The sequence below is a fragment of the Carassius auratus genome, chromosome 1 (genome assembly GCF_003368295.1).
Source record: "Carassius auratus strain Wakin chromosome 1, ASM336829v1, whole genome shotgun sequence".
Classification (NCBI taxonomy): Eukaryota; Metazoa; Chordata; class Actinopteri; order Cypriniformes; family Cyprinidae; genus Carassius; species Carassius auratus.
In genome coordinates, this window is record NC_039243.1 from 8727330 (window position 1) to 8746877 (window position 19548).

General features: G+C 38.7%; 1 protein-coding gene across 3 annotated transcripts; it reads right to left on the bottom strand.

The window, feature by feature from the left end:
• Positions 1–3090: 3090 nt before the first annotated feature.
• Positions 3091–17359, bottom strand: LOC113057232 (somatostatin receptor type 5-like). Of its 3 annotated transcripts, XM_026224587.1 has the most exons (4): positions 17072–17359; positions 14670–15798; positions 13310–13333; positions 3091–6843 (listed from the first exon to the last, which is right to left on the bottom strand). In XM_026224587.1, exons 1-4 carry the CDS (start codon positions 17263–17265, stop codon positions 6760–6762), a joined length of 1431 nt encoding a protein of 476 aa, XP_026080372.1. In that variant the 5' UTR covers positions 17266–17359; the 3' UTR covers positions 3091–6759. The 3 variants fall into 3 exon arrangements, with proteins under 3 accessions (XP_026080372.1, XP_026080291.1, XP_026080465.1); XM_026224506.1 differs by lacking the exon at positions 13310–13333 and having other exon boundaries at positions 3091–6619; XM_026224680.1 differs by lacking the exon at positions 13310–13333 and having other exon boundaries at positions 17072–17353.
• Between the last annotated feature and the right edge of the window lie 2189 nt (positions 17360–19548).

The following is a 19548-nucleotide window of genomic DNA, read 5'->3' on the forward strand; positions in this document are numbered from 1 at the left end:
TGTTTATTACTGAATTTTGACATGATGGCTTGTTATTTTTCTATCAGATTGAGGTATGAAAAACACATTTTGTGGATAAACAGAAGCACCTTAAAACTTGCACATTTTTTCAGTTCTGTAGCTCTCAGTGATTTGTTTATAATATGCAAACCCCATAATAACACTTTGCAATTACTTATAATGATTTATTGTTCGGAGATATGGCCAGCAGTTTGTTTTTACAGCTCTACACACATCCATGGACAAAACCACATCCAAAATAAAATGCAGCCACCCGTGTCACCATGTTTTCCGAGTTTGTGATGCAATGATGCATATTTGCTGCTGAATGTTAGTTTTATAAAAACACAGACTCTTCTGGGGCCCAGTATTAAGTGTGAATGTGTGTCTGTTGGGGTTAGCTTAGATTAAACAAACAGTGTCTTGCGAAAGTTTGAGTCACGATTGTTTAAAATAATATTTCAGTGGCTCCTTGTATTAACATAGCTTTGTGCTACTGAGAGGGACAAATTGTACAGTGTCCATGTCAAATGAAAAATAAAATTGCACAGAATATTAAAAGTTAGAGAGTGTTTGCACAATTAAGGATTTGGAGCTATTGAGTATAAATTTGAAGGAGTTTCCATTCAACAAATCTTCACCTCAGTGATCACTGAAATCTCCACCCAGTCATCATCAGTAATGATCTTCCAGCATCAAACGGTGCCGTGCAGAAGGAGTCTTTCAGCAGTGTGCAGAATGAGTAGCAATCAAATCAGCTTCAGGCTCTAACAGACAGGAAACTCTTTTTAATGAGGTTTCCAAGGTTGCTCTTGTTGGGTTTCTAGCTTTGCAGATTGATAAATTCTCAAATTCCCCCAAGCTGGTTCCAGTGAGTCTGGATTCATGTTCCTTGACCTTCAGAAAGGCCACAGAGTGAAAGGTGTAAAAGAAAAATGCAGGTGTGTCAAGGGTGATTTATTCAGCTGGCATTAGTTCCAGTTTCCCATGCACAAGGATATTCATCAAAAGCAATCGGGACAGAAGTGCACGAGTCATTATCGGTCTTTGCCTTTGGTTGAATGCAGAATCTATCAGAGCAGGGACTCATTAGTGCAGGAGCATTGGTGAGGACGGCCTTCATTAATTCAGAAGAATGCTAGATATCATTAAGTTTTCTCTGGCTAATCTCAAACATTACATGTCTGTAGCGTTCCCTGAAATTTGTTTTGCAAAGCTCTCATGGTTGTAAATCATGTCAATAAAGAGATTTATGAATTTCGTCCACTGGTACAATGATATTAATGCATTACCTCAGGTTTCATCACCTCTGGGTTCTCTGGGGTGTTGCAGTTGTCCTCTTTGTGCCAGAAGTTGAAGTACCTCACCCAACACCACTGAGTATTCCTCCTCAGAGCCGCAGTGAATGTCCAGATATTGCTCAAGACCTAAGTGTTTGCAGAATGTCTCAAAGTTAATGCCAGATATCTGTGGAAATAATTTTATCTGTCGTAGCTATCTATCTTGATTCAACCGAATTTTTGTACCTTTACACATTTGATTCAGATTTGCATGTAAAAATATATTTTTATGATGTGTATATTGTTTGCTTCTACTGAGATACACTGGTATGGATCTTAATAATCCTGTTTGTCTTGATGCTAAACCATTTGTCTTTTTCTAATTCCATGCCCTGAATCGTATCTGGTTTATTAGTTTTCGGGGCTTGCTTTCCTGTGTTATTGCCTGTCAGATCCAAAGCTAAGATTTCTTGCCATCAAGCTGGAAAATGGTAAGGCTGTATGGTAAGAACGGCGCTTTATTACTTTGCATCTTTGCTTTCTTCTGTTATATTCATGATTTGAAGTCTGTCACGATCCTGGAGCATTTGCAGTCTCTGCTATTTGACACGAAATGATTTTTCTGATAAGTGTATGCTGTTGCAGAGAGAGGTCATTTGAAGGCACTAGAGATATGGAACAACAGCGAACGCCTGAGATGACAATGTGAAAGTGCTTTGAAAACGAAGACAAAAAGAGTCTTTTTATCCTCCCCGGGCGGCTGAATGTGGAATGAGGAAAAAGCGGGAATTGATTTAGGAAGAGAAAAAAATAGAGACAGGAGGGAGTGAGTGTAATTGAATCACAGGTTGAAAACCTGACTGAGGAGGAACAGAGGAGCAAATGGAGGTAGAGTAAGAAAAGAAACTGTCTAAGTGTAAGAATGACAGTTCATAAACACTGGCTCGACCAACAACACAAATAAGACCAGGAGACAGATTATATTTATTTTTATTTTGACCCCTGGCAATAGCACTACATTTGGCTTGATGCAACAAAATGCAAGAGATTTATGGATTTTGCACACAAACATAAAAACTACCTGCTATTATTTGCATTACAACATACATTCATATATATCTCATCCACAGTGGCAAAAATGACCATCTCTCATTTTAGCTACTGCATATTAAAATTTGGCGCGAATAACACACGATAACTAATTAAAGTTTAAGCTAAAGTTTCTATTCCTCTCTATTATCCTAATTTGCAAACCCATTAATAACCAACCATACTTCAAAGACTGATCATATGATTGACATTTAGTTTTCCCTTGAAACAGATGTGTATGTACTATCACTCATGAAGGTCTAGAACTGTATATAAAGATTGATTAGTTACTTTCCGCGCTGACGCCGAGATCGTTCGCCAGCTTCAATGAAAGTGTACCTGCCTAATGTTTTCGACTCATACATTACACGTCACGCCCTGATGTCACGTGTCGTTACGCGATCTTCACGGGTTGTGTGTGAAAGCGCGCACATATCCCGGGTCATCACTAGCAGTGTGAAAGTGCAAAATCTAGCGACCCAGGAACAATTGCCGGAACACTTTAACCGTGTATTTGCCGCAATCGCAGTGTGAAAGTGGCTTTAGAAGCACAAAAGGTTATGTCGTCTTGGGCAATATGGCTAATTTGAAATGAGTGTGCATCCAGGTGGTCCGACGCAAGCCAGGCTTCTGTCATCGAGATGAATGGAAAATGCTAACAGGCTAACTCTCTCCTTCAATCTACTGCTATTCAAGTCTGGTCTGGTTATTGGTAAGTAAAGATGTGTTACACGAGTAGCAGAAACATTGCCTGACAAAATCTTGGTACTATGTGACCTGAATGCAACAGCTAAATATATAACTCAGAAAAAAAAACCTGACATGGAGAATGAAAGAAAAACCAAGAGCAGATGGCTAATGAATACATTGTTTTATTTAGACAAAAACATAGTACAACTTAAATATTTGATTCTCATTTAATGAGGTCTGGTGATTAATTTCATAAGTAATAATGGCATCAGTTTTTTTTCTGATAGTAAGTGTTAATGTTTAAGAGTGCAATATATGATCTGAAGGGACTTTTTCAGACGTTTTCTGCAATTGAAACTTTTTCTTACACAAATGTCACAGGTTCCTGATAAGGATCCCAAAAAGAAATGAATAACAGCAAGTGACTAATCATTTAAAAGTAATACTAATACCAACAGCATTGCTGAACATGACATTTGTGCAGCATCTCTTCAGCACAGAGTGATTTGTTAATGCGTCATTCACAGTTTGAAGGCACCGCCGACACGTGCCTAAAACACTTCCAACAAGTCTAAAATCAAACAAGTCTTTGGGTTTAAGAAAAAAAGATGAAGTATTGATCTTGAAGCTTGCTGGCTGACATGAACAGGCCTTAAATATGCCTGCTGAATTATGAGTGTCATCAGAGGCACATCTAGCATTAACAAAGCAATGCACATTCTTCATATAGCATTTATGGACAGCTAAATACACATGCTGACACGCAGAATACATAAACACTGTTGCACAAGGAAGAGCTTTGTTGCTAAGGCATTGAAGCCATTTCTAGAAGCTTCCACCAATGGTAAGGAAGGGTGGCAGCACTGGATGGGTTCATCTGTACATCAAACATCAATAGAAATCACTTCAGAAAGGCAATGCTAACATTTGTTGGTGTGGTTTCCATTATACTGGCAGTAACTTTACAATAACATTACATAGTGACATTAAAAAGTGTTCTTAAATATAAACCATATGAATACTTATAAACATTTACCAATGAAGCAAATGAATGGAAATAGCCCCCACCAATAAACGACGAGGGAAGTTAAACAACAAAGAAAGCAAACAACGGGTTGTGTCTCTAAGGCCTTTACACACCCCTCACATTTTCAAATGTCTGATAGTTTGATCTGGGACAAGAAAAGGCACTTTGCTACATTTGGCAGAGAGCAGAGGACCATTTAAACACGTCAATACAGATCAGGAAATGCAATCTTGACCCTTATACTCCACAACCCTTGAGCACCACACCCTGAAGTACTTTAAAGCCCCAGTTTCCACAGATTCCCAAGCCCTAGGACATGTGAACGCTAGCCAGGATCCTGATGTCCAGAAGCTATCTTTCACATCTCATTCTACCTGTCTGTGCAAGTCCCCAGATGGGGAAAGGGAAGTTTCTGCCCAGAGATGAGGCGCTCCCAGTCGGTCAAGGGTCAACGGCTGCGTTCCCTGTATTCACGTGATAAGTCCAACCATAATGGTGTTATGTTGCTGACCCCCAGAAGAAGATATTTAAAAAAAAACATGTTTGCCTTGCAGGTGTTCAACCTACATACTGCAACCAAAAGATGAACAGAGAGAAGCATTCACTGTGTTTTACACACATCTCTCTCAGAAAACCATTAGTATCTCTGATAGTTTCATATGAAAATGAGAAATTTTGCCATGGCAATAACATTAAGTTATTTCTAGTAAATAAATTTTTTAATGGTTTTATTTTTAGTTAGCAATAACAAACCGGCTGATTTGCGAAATTTGCATTACGTGGTTTTAACACATAATGTGATTGGATTCATTTTGATCTGTTTAAAAGGGAATGTTAAAGATGGCTGCCAGTATTATAATGTGTTTCCAAGTATTACATCAAACGTCTTGGAGTTGTGTTGTGCTTTTCCAAGTTTAGACTGCTGAAGTTGAAAGGAACACAGCATGTTAGTCTTTGTTTTTGAAGGACATTGAGACACAGTACCATCCCAAAGGCTGTGCCAAGTGTGCGACCGCACAGGGCCTCGCGCCTCTAGAGGGCCTCGCTCCTTGACCTGCATTTTATGTTGTTTTTCCACCCATTTTGTCCTTTAAAAGACTAAAATAGTCATAGCTGATAGACAGTATAAGACACTGTGTACAAGACTGAGTAAAGCTGTTTGTGGTTGGGATGATAAAGTTTTAAAAGTTCAACTTTTAGGCTGAACGCCTCAGTGGTCCATCAGCGCTCGTGAATGATGATCAAGATCCAATCAAATCAAAGTAGGCGGGACTTACTGTCACTGTCACAATGCAACAAGTTCATGGAAACATGTAACAAGTATTGTATTAGAAAACTGTTCATCTAGTGATGCAAACTACTCAACTTCTGATGAAATTTCACCATTTTTAATTGAAAATAAGTGATCATGATTAAATCGTAATGAACGTGACGAGACGTTTGCGTTTTCGACTATTAGACATAAGAATTAGAGTGATTACTACTTCACATATGACTACAAACTTAGAACTTATTTTAACATTCCCTTAAATCACTTTTAAACCTTTAATTGCATTATTATTATTATTATGTAACAGATCTTATGGCCCTTATGAGCGTGTGCATGATCGATCAGATGCGTGTTAAAGTACACACGAATGGGGCTCACACGTCACCAGTTTTTCACAATCAGCTGTAGCAGGTAGCTACAAATAATCAATTTTCTTTGAGTGTGTGTTTCTTTTCTGTTCACTTCACATTAATCATTTGATCGTAGAGGAGAAAGAGAAAAGGTTATTTTGTGTTTAATGCAGGGAAATTGATCAAATGTTTCTGTTGTGTGTGTGTGTGTGTGTGTGTGTATATGTGTGTGAAAAGCAATATACCAACATTCATCATCTCTAAATCCCCTTCACTTGCATCTGAAGCCCTGTCTCTTTTTTAAATCCCTCTTGTTTTCTCATCCTTTTTTAAAAACTCTATTTAAAAGTTGGGCCCAAAAGTCTGAGACAAAAGTCATTTAAACCAGAAAATTTACTGAAGATGTTTGGATTTTGAAAAATGTAAAACAGATAAATGTAAAGTGACATAAAATAGGAAATATTTCAGACTTCTTATTAGGTCATGCTGGAAGAAGTCTGCACTAAAAATTGCTTTGCTGATATTATATTTTGTGTTGAAATTCTTAAAAATATTAAACAGACTGGCCTCAGACTAAAGATTTTAAATAGTGTTTTACACAAATTTACAAAGAGTAATTCTTAGCTGATTAAATATTTTAAAGCTTTTAAATTGAACATAGAATTTCCCAAGCCATTTTAAAATTACTGATATTTCCAGGTTTTCCATTTTCCAGCATGAAACACGGCGCCCTCCACCCAAAACAAAGTATCCAGGCATAGTTCGGATGGCCTCTCACGGCCCGCTGGGGTCACAGGTCACGGCTGGAGCTGGGCGTGGCGACGAGGGGCACCGGGTGGAGGCTGAGCTCTGCTGTGTGGGAAGGCGGAGTCACTGGCACACTCAGGGGTGTGGCTTGAGGCTCAGGCCACACCTTCCACAAAAAGCCAGAAGGAGAGACAGGTGGACAAACAGACAAATTGAAGGGATGAATGGAGAGACGATAAGACAAATAGAGCACAGGAAAGGAGACGAAATAAAGATGGAAACGACAGACAGAGAGAGAAACAGCGTTTAGAGTGTGGACTGGCCAATGATCTGGGGTCTTGCAGGCTGAGGCTTCTCAGATGCGCTCATGCAAGACTGTAACTGCAGATCCTGCAGAAACACAGAACAGGACAGACAGTGGCACCTCTGCACTGTGTGTGTGTCGATGATGATGTTTTGCAGTTTAGAAAACCAGCAATTATTGATGCAATAATGACAATTCTGATATTAGTTATTTTGGACCCAGTTTTTTCAGCATTTCTCTATTTGTGTTCCACTGAGAAAACAACAGCATCGTAGAGAGTAAATAATGACAGCGTTACCCCAGTGAACTATCCCTTTAAATTGCACATGCAAAAATAGAAACCTAACAAGCACAACATTCTGCCGTTCCCTTTTCCCAACGTTTTAAGCCATTTTCACATCTTTTTTCTTTCTTCCTGTTTTTCATTCTGTAGACTAACATGTTCTTTCTGGTGCACAATGTGGTTCTAATTCAGCCTCCGAGATTCCCTGCTGATACACTTTAAAACTGAGAGAGAGAGAGAAAGAGAGACAGATAACCAATCTACCGGAATGATACAGGAGATGGGGCTCGGATGCAGGATCTGTGAACCTCAACTAGGACTGGCCTGCATTTCCACAGACGCGAGAGACAAATATTAAATGCAACATTTACATCAGAAGATGAATTTAAATAAATGTATTCATTAATTTATTTAATTCTAAATTGTATAATATTATTATTTCATATATTTAATTCTAAGTTACATGATATTCATATTATTTTTTGGTTTAGTTATACACTCATACAGTATTGTTCAAAATAATAGCAGTACAATGTGACTAACCAGAATAATCAAGGTTTTTAGTATATTTTTTATTGCTACGTGGCAAACAAGTTACCAGTAGGTTCAGTAGATTGTCAGAAAACAAACAAGACCCAGCATTCATGATATGCACGCTCTTAAGGCTGTGCAATTGGGCAATTAGTTGAAAGGGGTGTGTTAAAAAAAATAGCAGTGTCTACCTTTGACTGTACAAACTCAAAACTATTTTGTACAAACATTTTTTTTTTCTGGGATTTAGCAATCCTGTGAATCACTAAACTAATATTTAGTTGTATGACCACAGTTTTTTAAAACTGCTTGACATCTGTGTGGCATGGAGTCAACCAACTTGTGGCACCTCTCAGCTGTTATTCCACTCCATGATTCTTTAACAACATTCCACAATTCATTCACATTTCTTGGTTTTGCTTCAGAAACAGCATTTTTGATATCACCCCACAAGTTCTCAATTGGATTAAGGTCTGGAGATTGGGCTGGCCACTCCATAACATTAATTTTGTTGGTTTGGAACCAAGACTTTGCCCGTTTACTAGTGTGTTTTGGGTCATTGTCTTGTTGAAACAACCATTTCAAGGGCATGTCCTCTTCAGCATAGGGCAACATGACCTCTTCAAGTATTTTAACATATGCAAACTGATCCATGATCCCTGGTATGCGATAAATAGGCCCAACACCATAGTAGGAGAAACATGCCCATATCATGATGCTTGCACCTCCATGCTTCACTGTCTTCACTGTGTACTGTGGCTTGAATTCAGAGTTTGGGGGTCGTCTCACAAACTGCCTGTGGCCCTTGGACCCAAAAAGAACAATTTTACTCTCATCAGTCCACAAAATGTTCCTCCATTTCTCTTTAGGCCAGTTGATGTGTTCTTTGGCAAATTGTAACCTCTTCTGCACATGCCTTTTTTTTAACAGAGGGACTTTGCGGGGGATTCTTGAAAATAGATTAGCTTCACACAGACGTCTTCTAACTGTCACAGTACTTACAGGTAACTCCAGACTGTCTTTGATCATCCTGGAGGTGATCATTGGCTGAGCCTTTGCCATTCTGGTTATTCTTCTATCCATTTTGATGGTTGTCTTCCGTTTTCTTCCACGTCTCTCTGGTTTTGCTCTCCATTTTAAGGCATTGGAGATCATTTTAGCTGAACAGCCTATCATTTTTTGCACCTCTTTATAGGTTTTCCCCTCTCTAATCAACTTTTTAATCAAAGTACGCTGTTCTTCTGAACAATGTCTTGAATGACCCATTTTCCTCAGCTTTCAAATGCATGTTCAACAAGTGTTGGCTTCATCCTTAAATAGGGGCCACCTGATTCACACCTGTTTCTTCACAAAATTGATGACCTCAGTGATTGAATGCCACACTGCTATTTTTTTGAACACACCCCTTTCAACTAATTCAACTAATTGCCCAATTGCACAGCCTTAAGAGCGTGCATATCATGAATGCTGGGTCTCATTTGTTTTCTGAGAATCTACTGAACCTACTGGTAACTTGTTTGCCACGTAGCAATAAAAAAATATACAAAAAACCTTGATTATTCTGGTTAGTCACATTGTACTGCTATTATTTTGAACAATACTGTATATATATATAATGAGGCCACTTTTTTTTTAGGTACACCTGTTCAATTGCTTGGTAACACAAATTGCTAATCAGTCAATCACATGGCAGTAACTCAATGAAGTTCAAGCCGAGCATCAGATTGGGGGAGAAAGGGAATTTAAGTGACTTTGAACGTGGAATGGTTGTTGGTGACAGACGAGCTGGTCTGAGTATTTCAAAAACTGCTGATCTACTGGGTTTGTCAAGCACAAACATTTTTTTGGGTTTACAGAGAATGTTCCGAAAAATAGAAAAAATATCCAGTGAGGGGCAGTTGTGTGGACGAAAATGCCTTGTTGATGTCAGAGGAGAATGGGCAGAATGGTTAGAGATGATAGAAAGGCAACAGTAACTCAATGAATCACTCAATAGTTCCAACCAAGGTATGCAGAATACCATCTCTGAACACACAACACTTTGAACCCTGAAACAGATGGACTACAGCAGCAGAAGACCACACCGGGTGATGTTCCTGTCAGATAAGAACAGGAAACAGAGGCTACAATTCACACAGGCTCGCCAAAATTGGACAATAGAAGATTGGAAAAACGTTGCCTGGTCTGATGAGTCTTGATTTCTACTGCAACATTCAGATGGAAGGGTCAGAATTTGGTGAAAAGAACATGAAAGCATGGATCCATCATGCCTTGTTACCACTGTGCAGGCTGGTGTAATGGTGTGGGGGATATTTTCTTGGAACACTTTGGGCTCCTTAGTACCATTTGAGCATTGTTTAATGCCACAGCCTACATGTGTATTGTTGCTGACCATGTCCATCCCTTTATGGCTACAGTGTACCCTGTATGATCCTCTGATGGCTACGTCCAGCAGGATAACGCACCATGTCACCATCTCAGACTGGTTCCTTGAACATGACAATGAGTTCACTTTACTCAGATGGTCTCCACAGTCACCAGATCTCAATCCAAGAGAGCATCTTTGGGATGTGGTGGAACGGGAGATTCTCATCATGGATGTGCAGTCGACAAATCTGCAGCACTAAGTGATGCTATCATGACAATATGGACCAAGATCTCAGAGGAATGTGTTCAATGCCTTGTTGAATCTATGCCACGAAGAATTAAGGCAGTTCTGAAGGCAAAAGGGGGTCAAACCCGGAACTAGCAAGGTGTACCTAATAAAGTGGCCAATGAGTGTATATATACACTCACCTAAAGGATTATTAGGAACACCATACTTATAATGTGTTTGACCCCTTTCAATCAGTTGATGGAGATTTGTGGGATGCACATCCAGGGCACGAAGCTCCCGTTCCTCCACATCCCAAAGATGCTCTATTGGGTTGAGATCTGGTGACTGTGAGGGCCATTTTAGTTCAGTGAACTCATTGTCATGTTCAAGAAACCAATTTGAAATGATTCGAGCTTTGTGACATGGTGCAGTATCCTGCTGGAAGTAGCCATCAGAGGATGGGTACATGGTGGTCATTAAGGGATGGACATGGTCAGAGACAATGCTCAGGGAGGCCGTGGCATTTAAACGATGCCCAATTTGCACTAAGGGGCCTAAAGTGTGTCAAGAAAACATCCCCCACACCATTACACCACCACCAGCAGCCTGCACAGTGGTAACAAGGCATGATGGATCCATGTTCTCATTCTGTTTACGCCAAAATCTGACTCTGCCATCTGAATCTCAACAGAAATCTAGACTCATCAGACCAGGCAACATTTTTCCAGTCTTCAACTGTCCAATTTTGGGGAGCTCGTGCAAATTGTAGCCTCTTTTCCCTATTTGTAGTGGAGATGAGTGGTACCCGGTGTGGTCTTCTGCTGTTGTAGCCCATCCGCCTCAAGGTTGTGCATGTTGTAGCTTCACAAATGCTTTGATGCATACCTCGGTTGTATCGAGTGGTTATTTCAGTCAAAGTTGCTCTTCTATCAGCTTGAATCAGTCGGCCCATTCTCCTCTGACCTCTAGCATCAACAAGGCATTTTCGCCCACAGGACTGCCGCATACTGGATGTTTTTCCCTTTTCACACCATTCTTTGTAAACCCTAGAAATGCTTGTGCGTGAAAATCCCAGTAACTGAGCAGATTGTGAAATACTCAGACCACTCGGCCCGTCTGGCACCAACAACCATGCCACGCTCAAAATTGCTTAAATCACCTTTCTTTCCCATTCTGACATTCAGTTTGGAGTTCAGGAGATTGTCTTAACCAGGACCGCATCCCTAAATGCATTGAAGCAACTGCCATGTGTTTGGCTGATTACATAATTGCAATAATGAGAAATTGAACAGGTGTTCCTAATAATCCTTTAGGTGAGTGTGTATATATATAATTACATATATAGAAAATATATATAATTAACAAAACTAATATAATATAAAAAATATAATTAATTTTTGTAAATTAATTCATATTTATTAGATATATTTCAGTTTAGAGATGAATTTAAATGAAACAATTTTATTTCATGAAGATGGTGTGATCTAATGGGAACAATCTACTTTTTGTTTTTATGCTAAGGTGATTTGTTGTTCTGATAAATTTTTAATTAGTGATGTTGGGTTTGTGGATCAAGACCAGCAGGTTTAAAGAGCCATTGCCAAGCTAATTTTATTTATTTATTTATTTTGCTTTGTAAGCATGCAGAATGAAGCCAAATTGGCCTCCAGCTCCAGCAGCACTCAATGTTGGTGAAAAAGGGCTAAAAGACAGAGAGTGAATGTGTTTCTGTAGCATCTCCAGCAATCAGATGGAGTATCAGTCAAAGCAGCCTGCCACAGAGAGACATTAGAGCTGATATCCACTCTGCAGATGCAGTAATGACTTAAAGGGACTGGCTTTTTCACATCAGATGCTGTGATGTCCATCAAAGACCAGGGATTCTTCAGTCGTACAGACCTGATTCAGTCTCTAGAGCTGTACGGCTCTGATTTCCCCACTGAAGGAACGATGGGTTCCTCTGATCTCAATCCCGGAAGGACACGCTAATAATACACTCACATTTACTTTACTCATTTATGGTCCACTTGGGCAAGCTGACATTGAAATATTAACATTTCATCATGTCTTCTACTAGGGCTGAGAAATATGATAAAAATATGGGTGTGTATATTGATTATCACAACAACAACTTCAAGTGTGGTTCATCTAATTACAAGTGAATAAATATTTTTTTATATAGTTTTATATACTTTTTTTGTCATAATATATTGTTATATTTTCTGAAGAATTATCTATTGGTTGACTTCAATCAAGGTCCAATTAAAATAATTACTTTGTATAGTGTATATGTAGACTATTTATTGTGAATTATTCATCATCTCTTCTACTCGGACTGAGAAATATGATAAAATATAGGTGATGAAAATGTGTGTGTATTTCAACCAATTCAAGTGGGGTTCATCCAATCACAAACTAAAGTTTTTATCTGTTGGATTTCAAATGATAATTGAATGATTTTCAATAACTATAAATATGTTTAATGTCAGATAACTTGGTGGTAATATTTTATGCATGTTTGTTTAGCAAATAGATAAATAAATAATTGGGTTATTTTGACAATTGTTTGACTTTTTCCTTCAAATTAGAAAAGTTGTAATGACATCAAAACTTTACACTAATACATATGAATGTATGTATTGACAAAAGCTCTCTTGTTGTTGTGATTTATAATAAATGAATCATTGATGTAAGATTTTGGTCATCGCTCAGCCCTTTCTTTCTTTCTTTCTTTCACTCACAAACACACACAGATGATAATATACTTGGACATTGGGAATGTTTATTAGGAACATATGAGTGTTGTCCCTAAGGGCACTAAAGGGGCTAGAACTGATGGACAAGAAGACACACACACACACACACACACACACAATCTCTCTCTCTCTCTCACCCCATTTGCTGCTCACTAAATCAATTTCACTGAGATTGTCTCTTTGGGGAGGGAGGAAGGAGCAACATGTTGGCAGCTGTATGAGAATGTAAAATTCTCAGCATGTTTGTAATCTACGGAGAAGCCATAAAAATACCAGAGATGGGCTAAAAACCAATTGGCCCAAACTGTACCGTTTGTTTTTCTTCTAGAAAACAGTTTAAAGGAATAATTTACCAAAAAGTAACACTTCTGTCAACATTTACTCACCCTCACCATGCACCAAACCCTTCCCTGGAACACAAAACATTAAATAATAATATTCAAAATGTTAAAATAGACTTTTGAATTCTATCAAGATAATATGATTTAAATTATTTAAGTCTTATGAATTTTTCGTTGTCCTTTTTGTTCATATGCATTGATTGTTATACCAGATTTTAAAAAAAATGTATGGGTGAACTATGCCTTGGACAACTTTAGAGAACTTTTAGTAACACTTTACAATAAGGTCTCATTAGTTAGCATTAGTTAATGCATTCATTAACAATGACAAATACATTTGTTGAAGCATTTATAAATCTTTAACATTAGATTCTATTATACATTTTTAGTTCATGTTAGCTCATGCCAGTTACATAGTATTAACTGATACAACTTTTGATTTTAATAATGAATTTGGTAAATGTTAATATTTAAAATGAACTAATATTAATAAATGCTTTGGAATTATTTTTCATTGTTGGTTAATGTAGCAAATGTAACTTTATTGTAAACTGAACTTTTATGAGCTAAAACATTCAAGATTTCAGACAATGCAAATAACAGAATGTCTAAAGGCAAGTTTACACAACAATATACTATATATGGAAACATTTGTACTATTTTTGCGTATAGATTACAATGTTGTCAAAATGGTTCCCATTCACACAGATCCACAAAAACAAATATAATCGCTGTATAATGCATACCATGCCAGTAGTTGGGTATATCAATTTGTAAATAAACACTACGCATCTATGCATGCAATCTTCTAAAGTGTGGTGAACACAAACGTTGTTTTGGTTGTCAAGTACCGAACATCCGAACATGTAATATGCATGCACATGACGTCACCATTTTCACAAATTTGCATTGTTGTAGTTTACAAAGAGATGATAATACTATCGTTTTCACTAAAAACTTGCACTTTGAAACCCAAATTCAAAAGTTAACATTTTCATGAACCCAAAACGCTGTCGTTGTGTAAATGAATGACCAAAAGTTTGTCTTTAGTTGGAAATAGTGTTGTGTAAACGCCCCCTTAGACTAAGATTGTTCACATTTTAGCTATATAAACAAGGCCTGACAACAGTAACGTGTTAATGAATGTGATTAATTCAAAATTCTTAATGCGTTAAAATGATTTAACACTAATAAATTACTGAAGCACACAAATTTGCTTCTTTAATGTAAGCTTGTCAGTTTGAGCAAGCTGACAATGAATAAATGGTGTGTTTAATTTCACGTTAAGTGTGCGATTAATTGCACAAAAATGGGTGCGATTGATCAGAATTATTTTTATCTACTGACAGCCCCAAAATAAACATTCAGCAGAAATATGTGAAATGTGCTTTCAGAGTGACCGTACCTGGCTGCCCTGTACGTGTCCATTGACGTCATTGTTCCGAGGCGTCATGAACGTATCGTGGGTCGTCGTTTTCTCCGTCCGAGGCACACTGGGATCGCCATCCTCCACGCCGTTTGTCTTGCGCACGCACAGCACCTTCCGGAAACTCTGCTTGAAGTTGTCGGACAAGAACCCATAGAGTAGCGGATTGGCACAGCTGTTGGCATACGACAGGATGACGGCGAAAAAATACACCCCTGCCATCACGCTGTTCTCCGGGAGTATGAAGACTAGGTTAACGATGTTGATGATGTAGAACGGCAGCCAGCAGAGGACGAACACCACCACGATCACCACCACCATGCGGGTCACCTTCCGCTCGGAGCGTCTGCGTTTCGTAAATCCCGCCCGTGCACCGGACGACTTCACCTTGACTACGATGAGCAGGTAACACATGCAGATGACCAGCAGGGGGCCGAAGAATCCGAGCGTAGCAGTGTAAAGTATGAATGCCATCGACCAAACATCTCGTGGCTCCGGCCAACTCATGTTGCATGAGTTAAACATGTCCTGAACGTCAGAGAATATCACCACGGGGAGAACAACGATGAAGGAAAACGCCCACACCGCTGCGCTAACTGCTTTAGCTACTCGTGGTCGGCGCCACCTAGTGGAGCGGATAGGATGCACTACTGCTAAATAGCGATCAATGCTCATCACTGTCAAACAGAAGATGCTTGTGAATTGATTTAATGAGTCAGCTGTCATAACGACGCGACACAGGAATGAGCCAAACGGCCAGTAGGACAGTACGTTTTGAGTCGTAAGGAAAGGGAGGCCCAAAATATACAACTCATCAGCCACGGCCAAGTTTAAAATGTAGATGTTTGTAACAGTTTTCATCTTAGCATAACGCAAAACTACGTAGATAGCCAGAGTGTTGCCAGTGAGTCCCACGATGAACACGGTGAATGATATGATTGCAGTAACCATCGTGCTGCTCCCTTGAAACGGCATGCTTTGGTCGGACACATTGCCAGTGTAATTCCCAACCGGAGTTCCTGAAAATCCCAGTCCAAAGGTCGAAGAGTTATAATCCCCTTGGACTGACCCCACCCACCTGGATTTATTAAATGACTCCATTCTGGATCTGGAATAGACAGAAAGATAAAAAGGGTCAGAAATGAGTGGGAAAAGGATAAGTGACCGAGAGAGAGTTTAAAGCAGCAATGAATCCACAACAGCTCAGTGGAAAGGTTCATAGTTATGAGTGTGTTTGTGAGCAGGAGAGAATATGGCTTGTGTTCATTTAATGTGCTTGAGTCGGCTTGTATTACAGTGAGAGGTCAGAGAGACTGAATCAGTGCAGATGATCACACCTCGGCTATAGAGATCAGAGCCAAAATAACAAACCCACACAAAGAGACTGAAGTGACAAAACGCATACATGCATTGCATATCTCTCTATTGCTCTCTGTCTCCTTTTTTATGTCTCTCCTCAGTGTTGCATAGAGGCACGTTCATGCATTAAAAACATTTCTGTAAATTCTCACTCCCAAGCCATAAAATAATTCAACCACACAGTCGTGCATTTAGACAACAGTCAGCTGAATAATGACGGTAGATGTTAACCAAAAGTTTAAACTGTTCACAAGACAAGGTTGGGGCAAGTTGTCACGTGTTTTAAATGTATACATTTATACAGTTTATTACTTACAATAATTGTTGGCCATAAGAACGGATTGATATTTAAGCAGGATATATAGGCTGTCACATGTTTGTTGGTGCAGCTTGCGTTTCATAATTGTTTGTGTGTGTGCGTAAACTGACTTTAAGAAGATCAGAAAAGTTTGACAGATAGCCCAGTTACAAAAACACTGGATTAAATATGATTTTATATTTTACATGTGTCTATTTGTTGGACTTCACTGCTGGTCTATGCAGCTCACATCATTCACCCGCAGAATAAACGCACTGCTGCGTGGAAGCGCTCGACTGGATCTGTCTTACTACGAAACATTTGCTTACAAACTATCTGCTCTCACCTTGATGAAATCAGTCTGAAGTAATCAAAGATAGCGAGAACAAACGCCGTGTGCCCGGTTTTTTACATCATAGATGTAATTTACCATTTTTGTTTAGAAACACTGCGTTAAAACTAAAATCCGTATTTTACGTTATTCGTCTGTGGTGAAATTAAAACGTATAGTGCGATAACACAAAACAACAGGGTATTAAAATTGCATTATTGGGCAATTCTAAACAACGTTTAAGAGTGTCTTATTTTGCGCAACCATTCAGTCAGAGTGTATTAACGAAAACATTCCTGTTGTAAGTTACGAATGTCCTTGCAGTTATTACTACAATATTTCTTAACTTGTTAACCAAAATTAAATCAATCTGAAACAATAAACTGTGCTTACCTGAGTAGCCTATGTATCAGTAAAACGCTGGAAAGTGTGAAACACCCCACGAAGGAGATGAGAAGAGGAGATAAATGTAAAAAACTCCTGGAAACATTGTGCAGGTTAAATCTGTCAGCAGCGTTATCTGATGAACAAGCCTCTTGCGTGCGCGCTCTCGCGCCAGTGTGCGGCTTCGCGACAGGTGATGGCATCTGATGCCCGATTCACTCTGAGATGGAGCTAAACCTGGAGAGAGAGAGAGAGAGAGAGAGAGAAAGAGAAGGATGGCAATCCTGCAGTCAAGCCGTGCGCGTGCTTCCTCACACATCAGGGTAATTATTATTTAACCGAATCATTTTCCAGACTGAAAAATATCTGCATTCTTCCAATTATATGGAGTTTAACATAGTGTTGTAATTATAGTTTCTGCATATTCAAATTCCACATGCAACTAGGGCCAATGAGATTTATGCGCAGTTTAAACTCCTCCTTCTTCACCTTATATGGCGTTGAGCGCCTCGCCGCTTCCAGAATGAAAACAAAGTTCGCATGTCTTGAACGGAAGATTTTATGTGAGTGAACCTTTTAGTTTTGGACAGTTCTTTAATTAAGCTTATGAGAAGACTTATAATGGGGGTGTGAAGCGTGGGCTACTTTTATGATACTTTTGAAATCGTTTTTGACAGCGTTGAGTAACCGCACCCAGAATGAACGCAAAACATACATCTTAAAGATGTTTATCAGATGATTGTACAGCAGATGCCTTCCAGATGAAGCGATCTTTAAAAGACATCTTGCAGTCATATATACGCGTGCCATCTTGGCTTTATCCATTAAAGTGAGTGGCGCGACCCATGTGGAGACTGCGAAAGTGTTGATTCATTACATGATCTGGAGGTAAATGTGCCGTGCCATTAACAAGATTAAATTAACTTTTAAGAAGTAGATGCACAGGTGTCTCCCTTCACACATGACATATGTACTGATCGCGACTCATTACATAATTCACCCCTAAGCGGGAATCAGAGTTCCTCTGCTCATATCTCACCTGCATATGGTTGATTTAGTCATAATTATGCAGTGAACAGATCCAACAAAAGAGCTTTGAGGTGTGGGTTGAGTTGAGGTACACAAAACACATCATCGCTCGGAAACAGATGGTGTTTTTCGTCACTGCATCACTGGGGAAATGATTTATTTTTAAAGTACCTATACCTAATATAGAATATTCATACTACCTGACAGATATCACTGAAATTAGACATTTTTGTAAGAAAAATCCCTCTGGCCCATGCTGTTCTTATCAACCCAAAACACTTCTGTCAATTATTTTGTATGATGGAGATGGCTGAAATTTTTGGAGGTCAGCATTTCACAAAAAAATATGCATACTTTCCTTCTATATAGTATGCAAATAATTAGAGATTTGTGACGTGTGCATCCAAAGCTGAGTAAAATATTTTCGCTTTTGTTGTTAGTACATTAAAGAAGAAACAGTGGCAAATGAAATGTATGTAAACTGAAAAATGAAAGGGAATGTATGTAAACTGCATAATACCCACATATGTGGAGAAATTAACATTAACAGACTATATTTTGTGCACAAAACTGTGCACAAATGTCATCTTGTCATCTTGTCATGTCATCTTTAACAAGCACGTTAATGCATGGACATAGATTAATATTCAAACAAAATATCACAATAAATATAAAATATCTTGTTTGAATGTTACTCATAAACATTAACTTCTGTTGGTGCTCCTAGTAGATAGCGTAAAAATAAAAAAAATAAAAATTTCTCAGTCAACACACAGACCATTTTAAGGGTGTTTGCTGCAGAGAAAATCCCAAAGATCCAGGAAACACACACACACACACACACACACACACACACACACACACACAGATCAATTAAAGTCGAGTTCCTTCATGCATGAGGCAGTTTTGAGCTTGACAAGTGCACAGTGGGATAATTACAGATATTGATTAGAATCTCTGCAAATCTTCAGCTGCTCTCTGATCCAGCAGTGTTTCCTAGACGGCTCTGACAGTCAGTGATCACCTTATCACCGGGTATTTTTAGGCTACCAATCTCTAAACTGATGTCATGCTGAATAATACAAAAATGCATAATAATGCCAGTTTTTCCCTCTAATCTGGTTCCCTCGAATCTTAGCTGGTGACAATAAGACTATATACATAGAGACTATTTAGATTTAGAATTGTTTGGATTTTGTTGTTGTTGAACTAAGTTGCTCAGAAAAATATTGGTCAGCATTCATGTACAATTGTAGAAACTACCCTTCAACCTCTTCTTAACTGCTGATAGCCTCCCCTACTGGCCAAAAGCAATAGTGACTCTAATATTACTTGTGTCAGGTTCTTTTCTTCGTGTTTCCAAGGCTGTTGTGTTCAATACAATCAATTCTAAAACATTCTACAGTATAAAAGAGTTGATGAATGTTTTCTGAAACCCTGAGAGAGAAGTTCGTGGC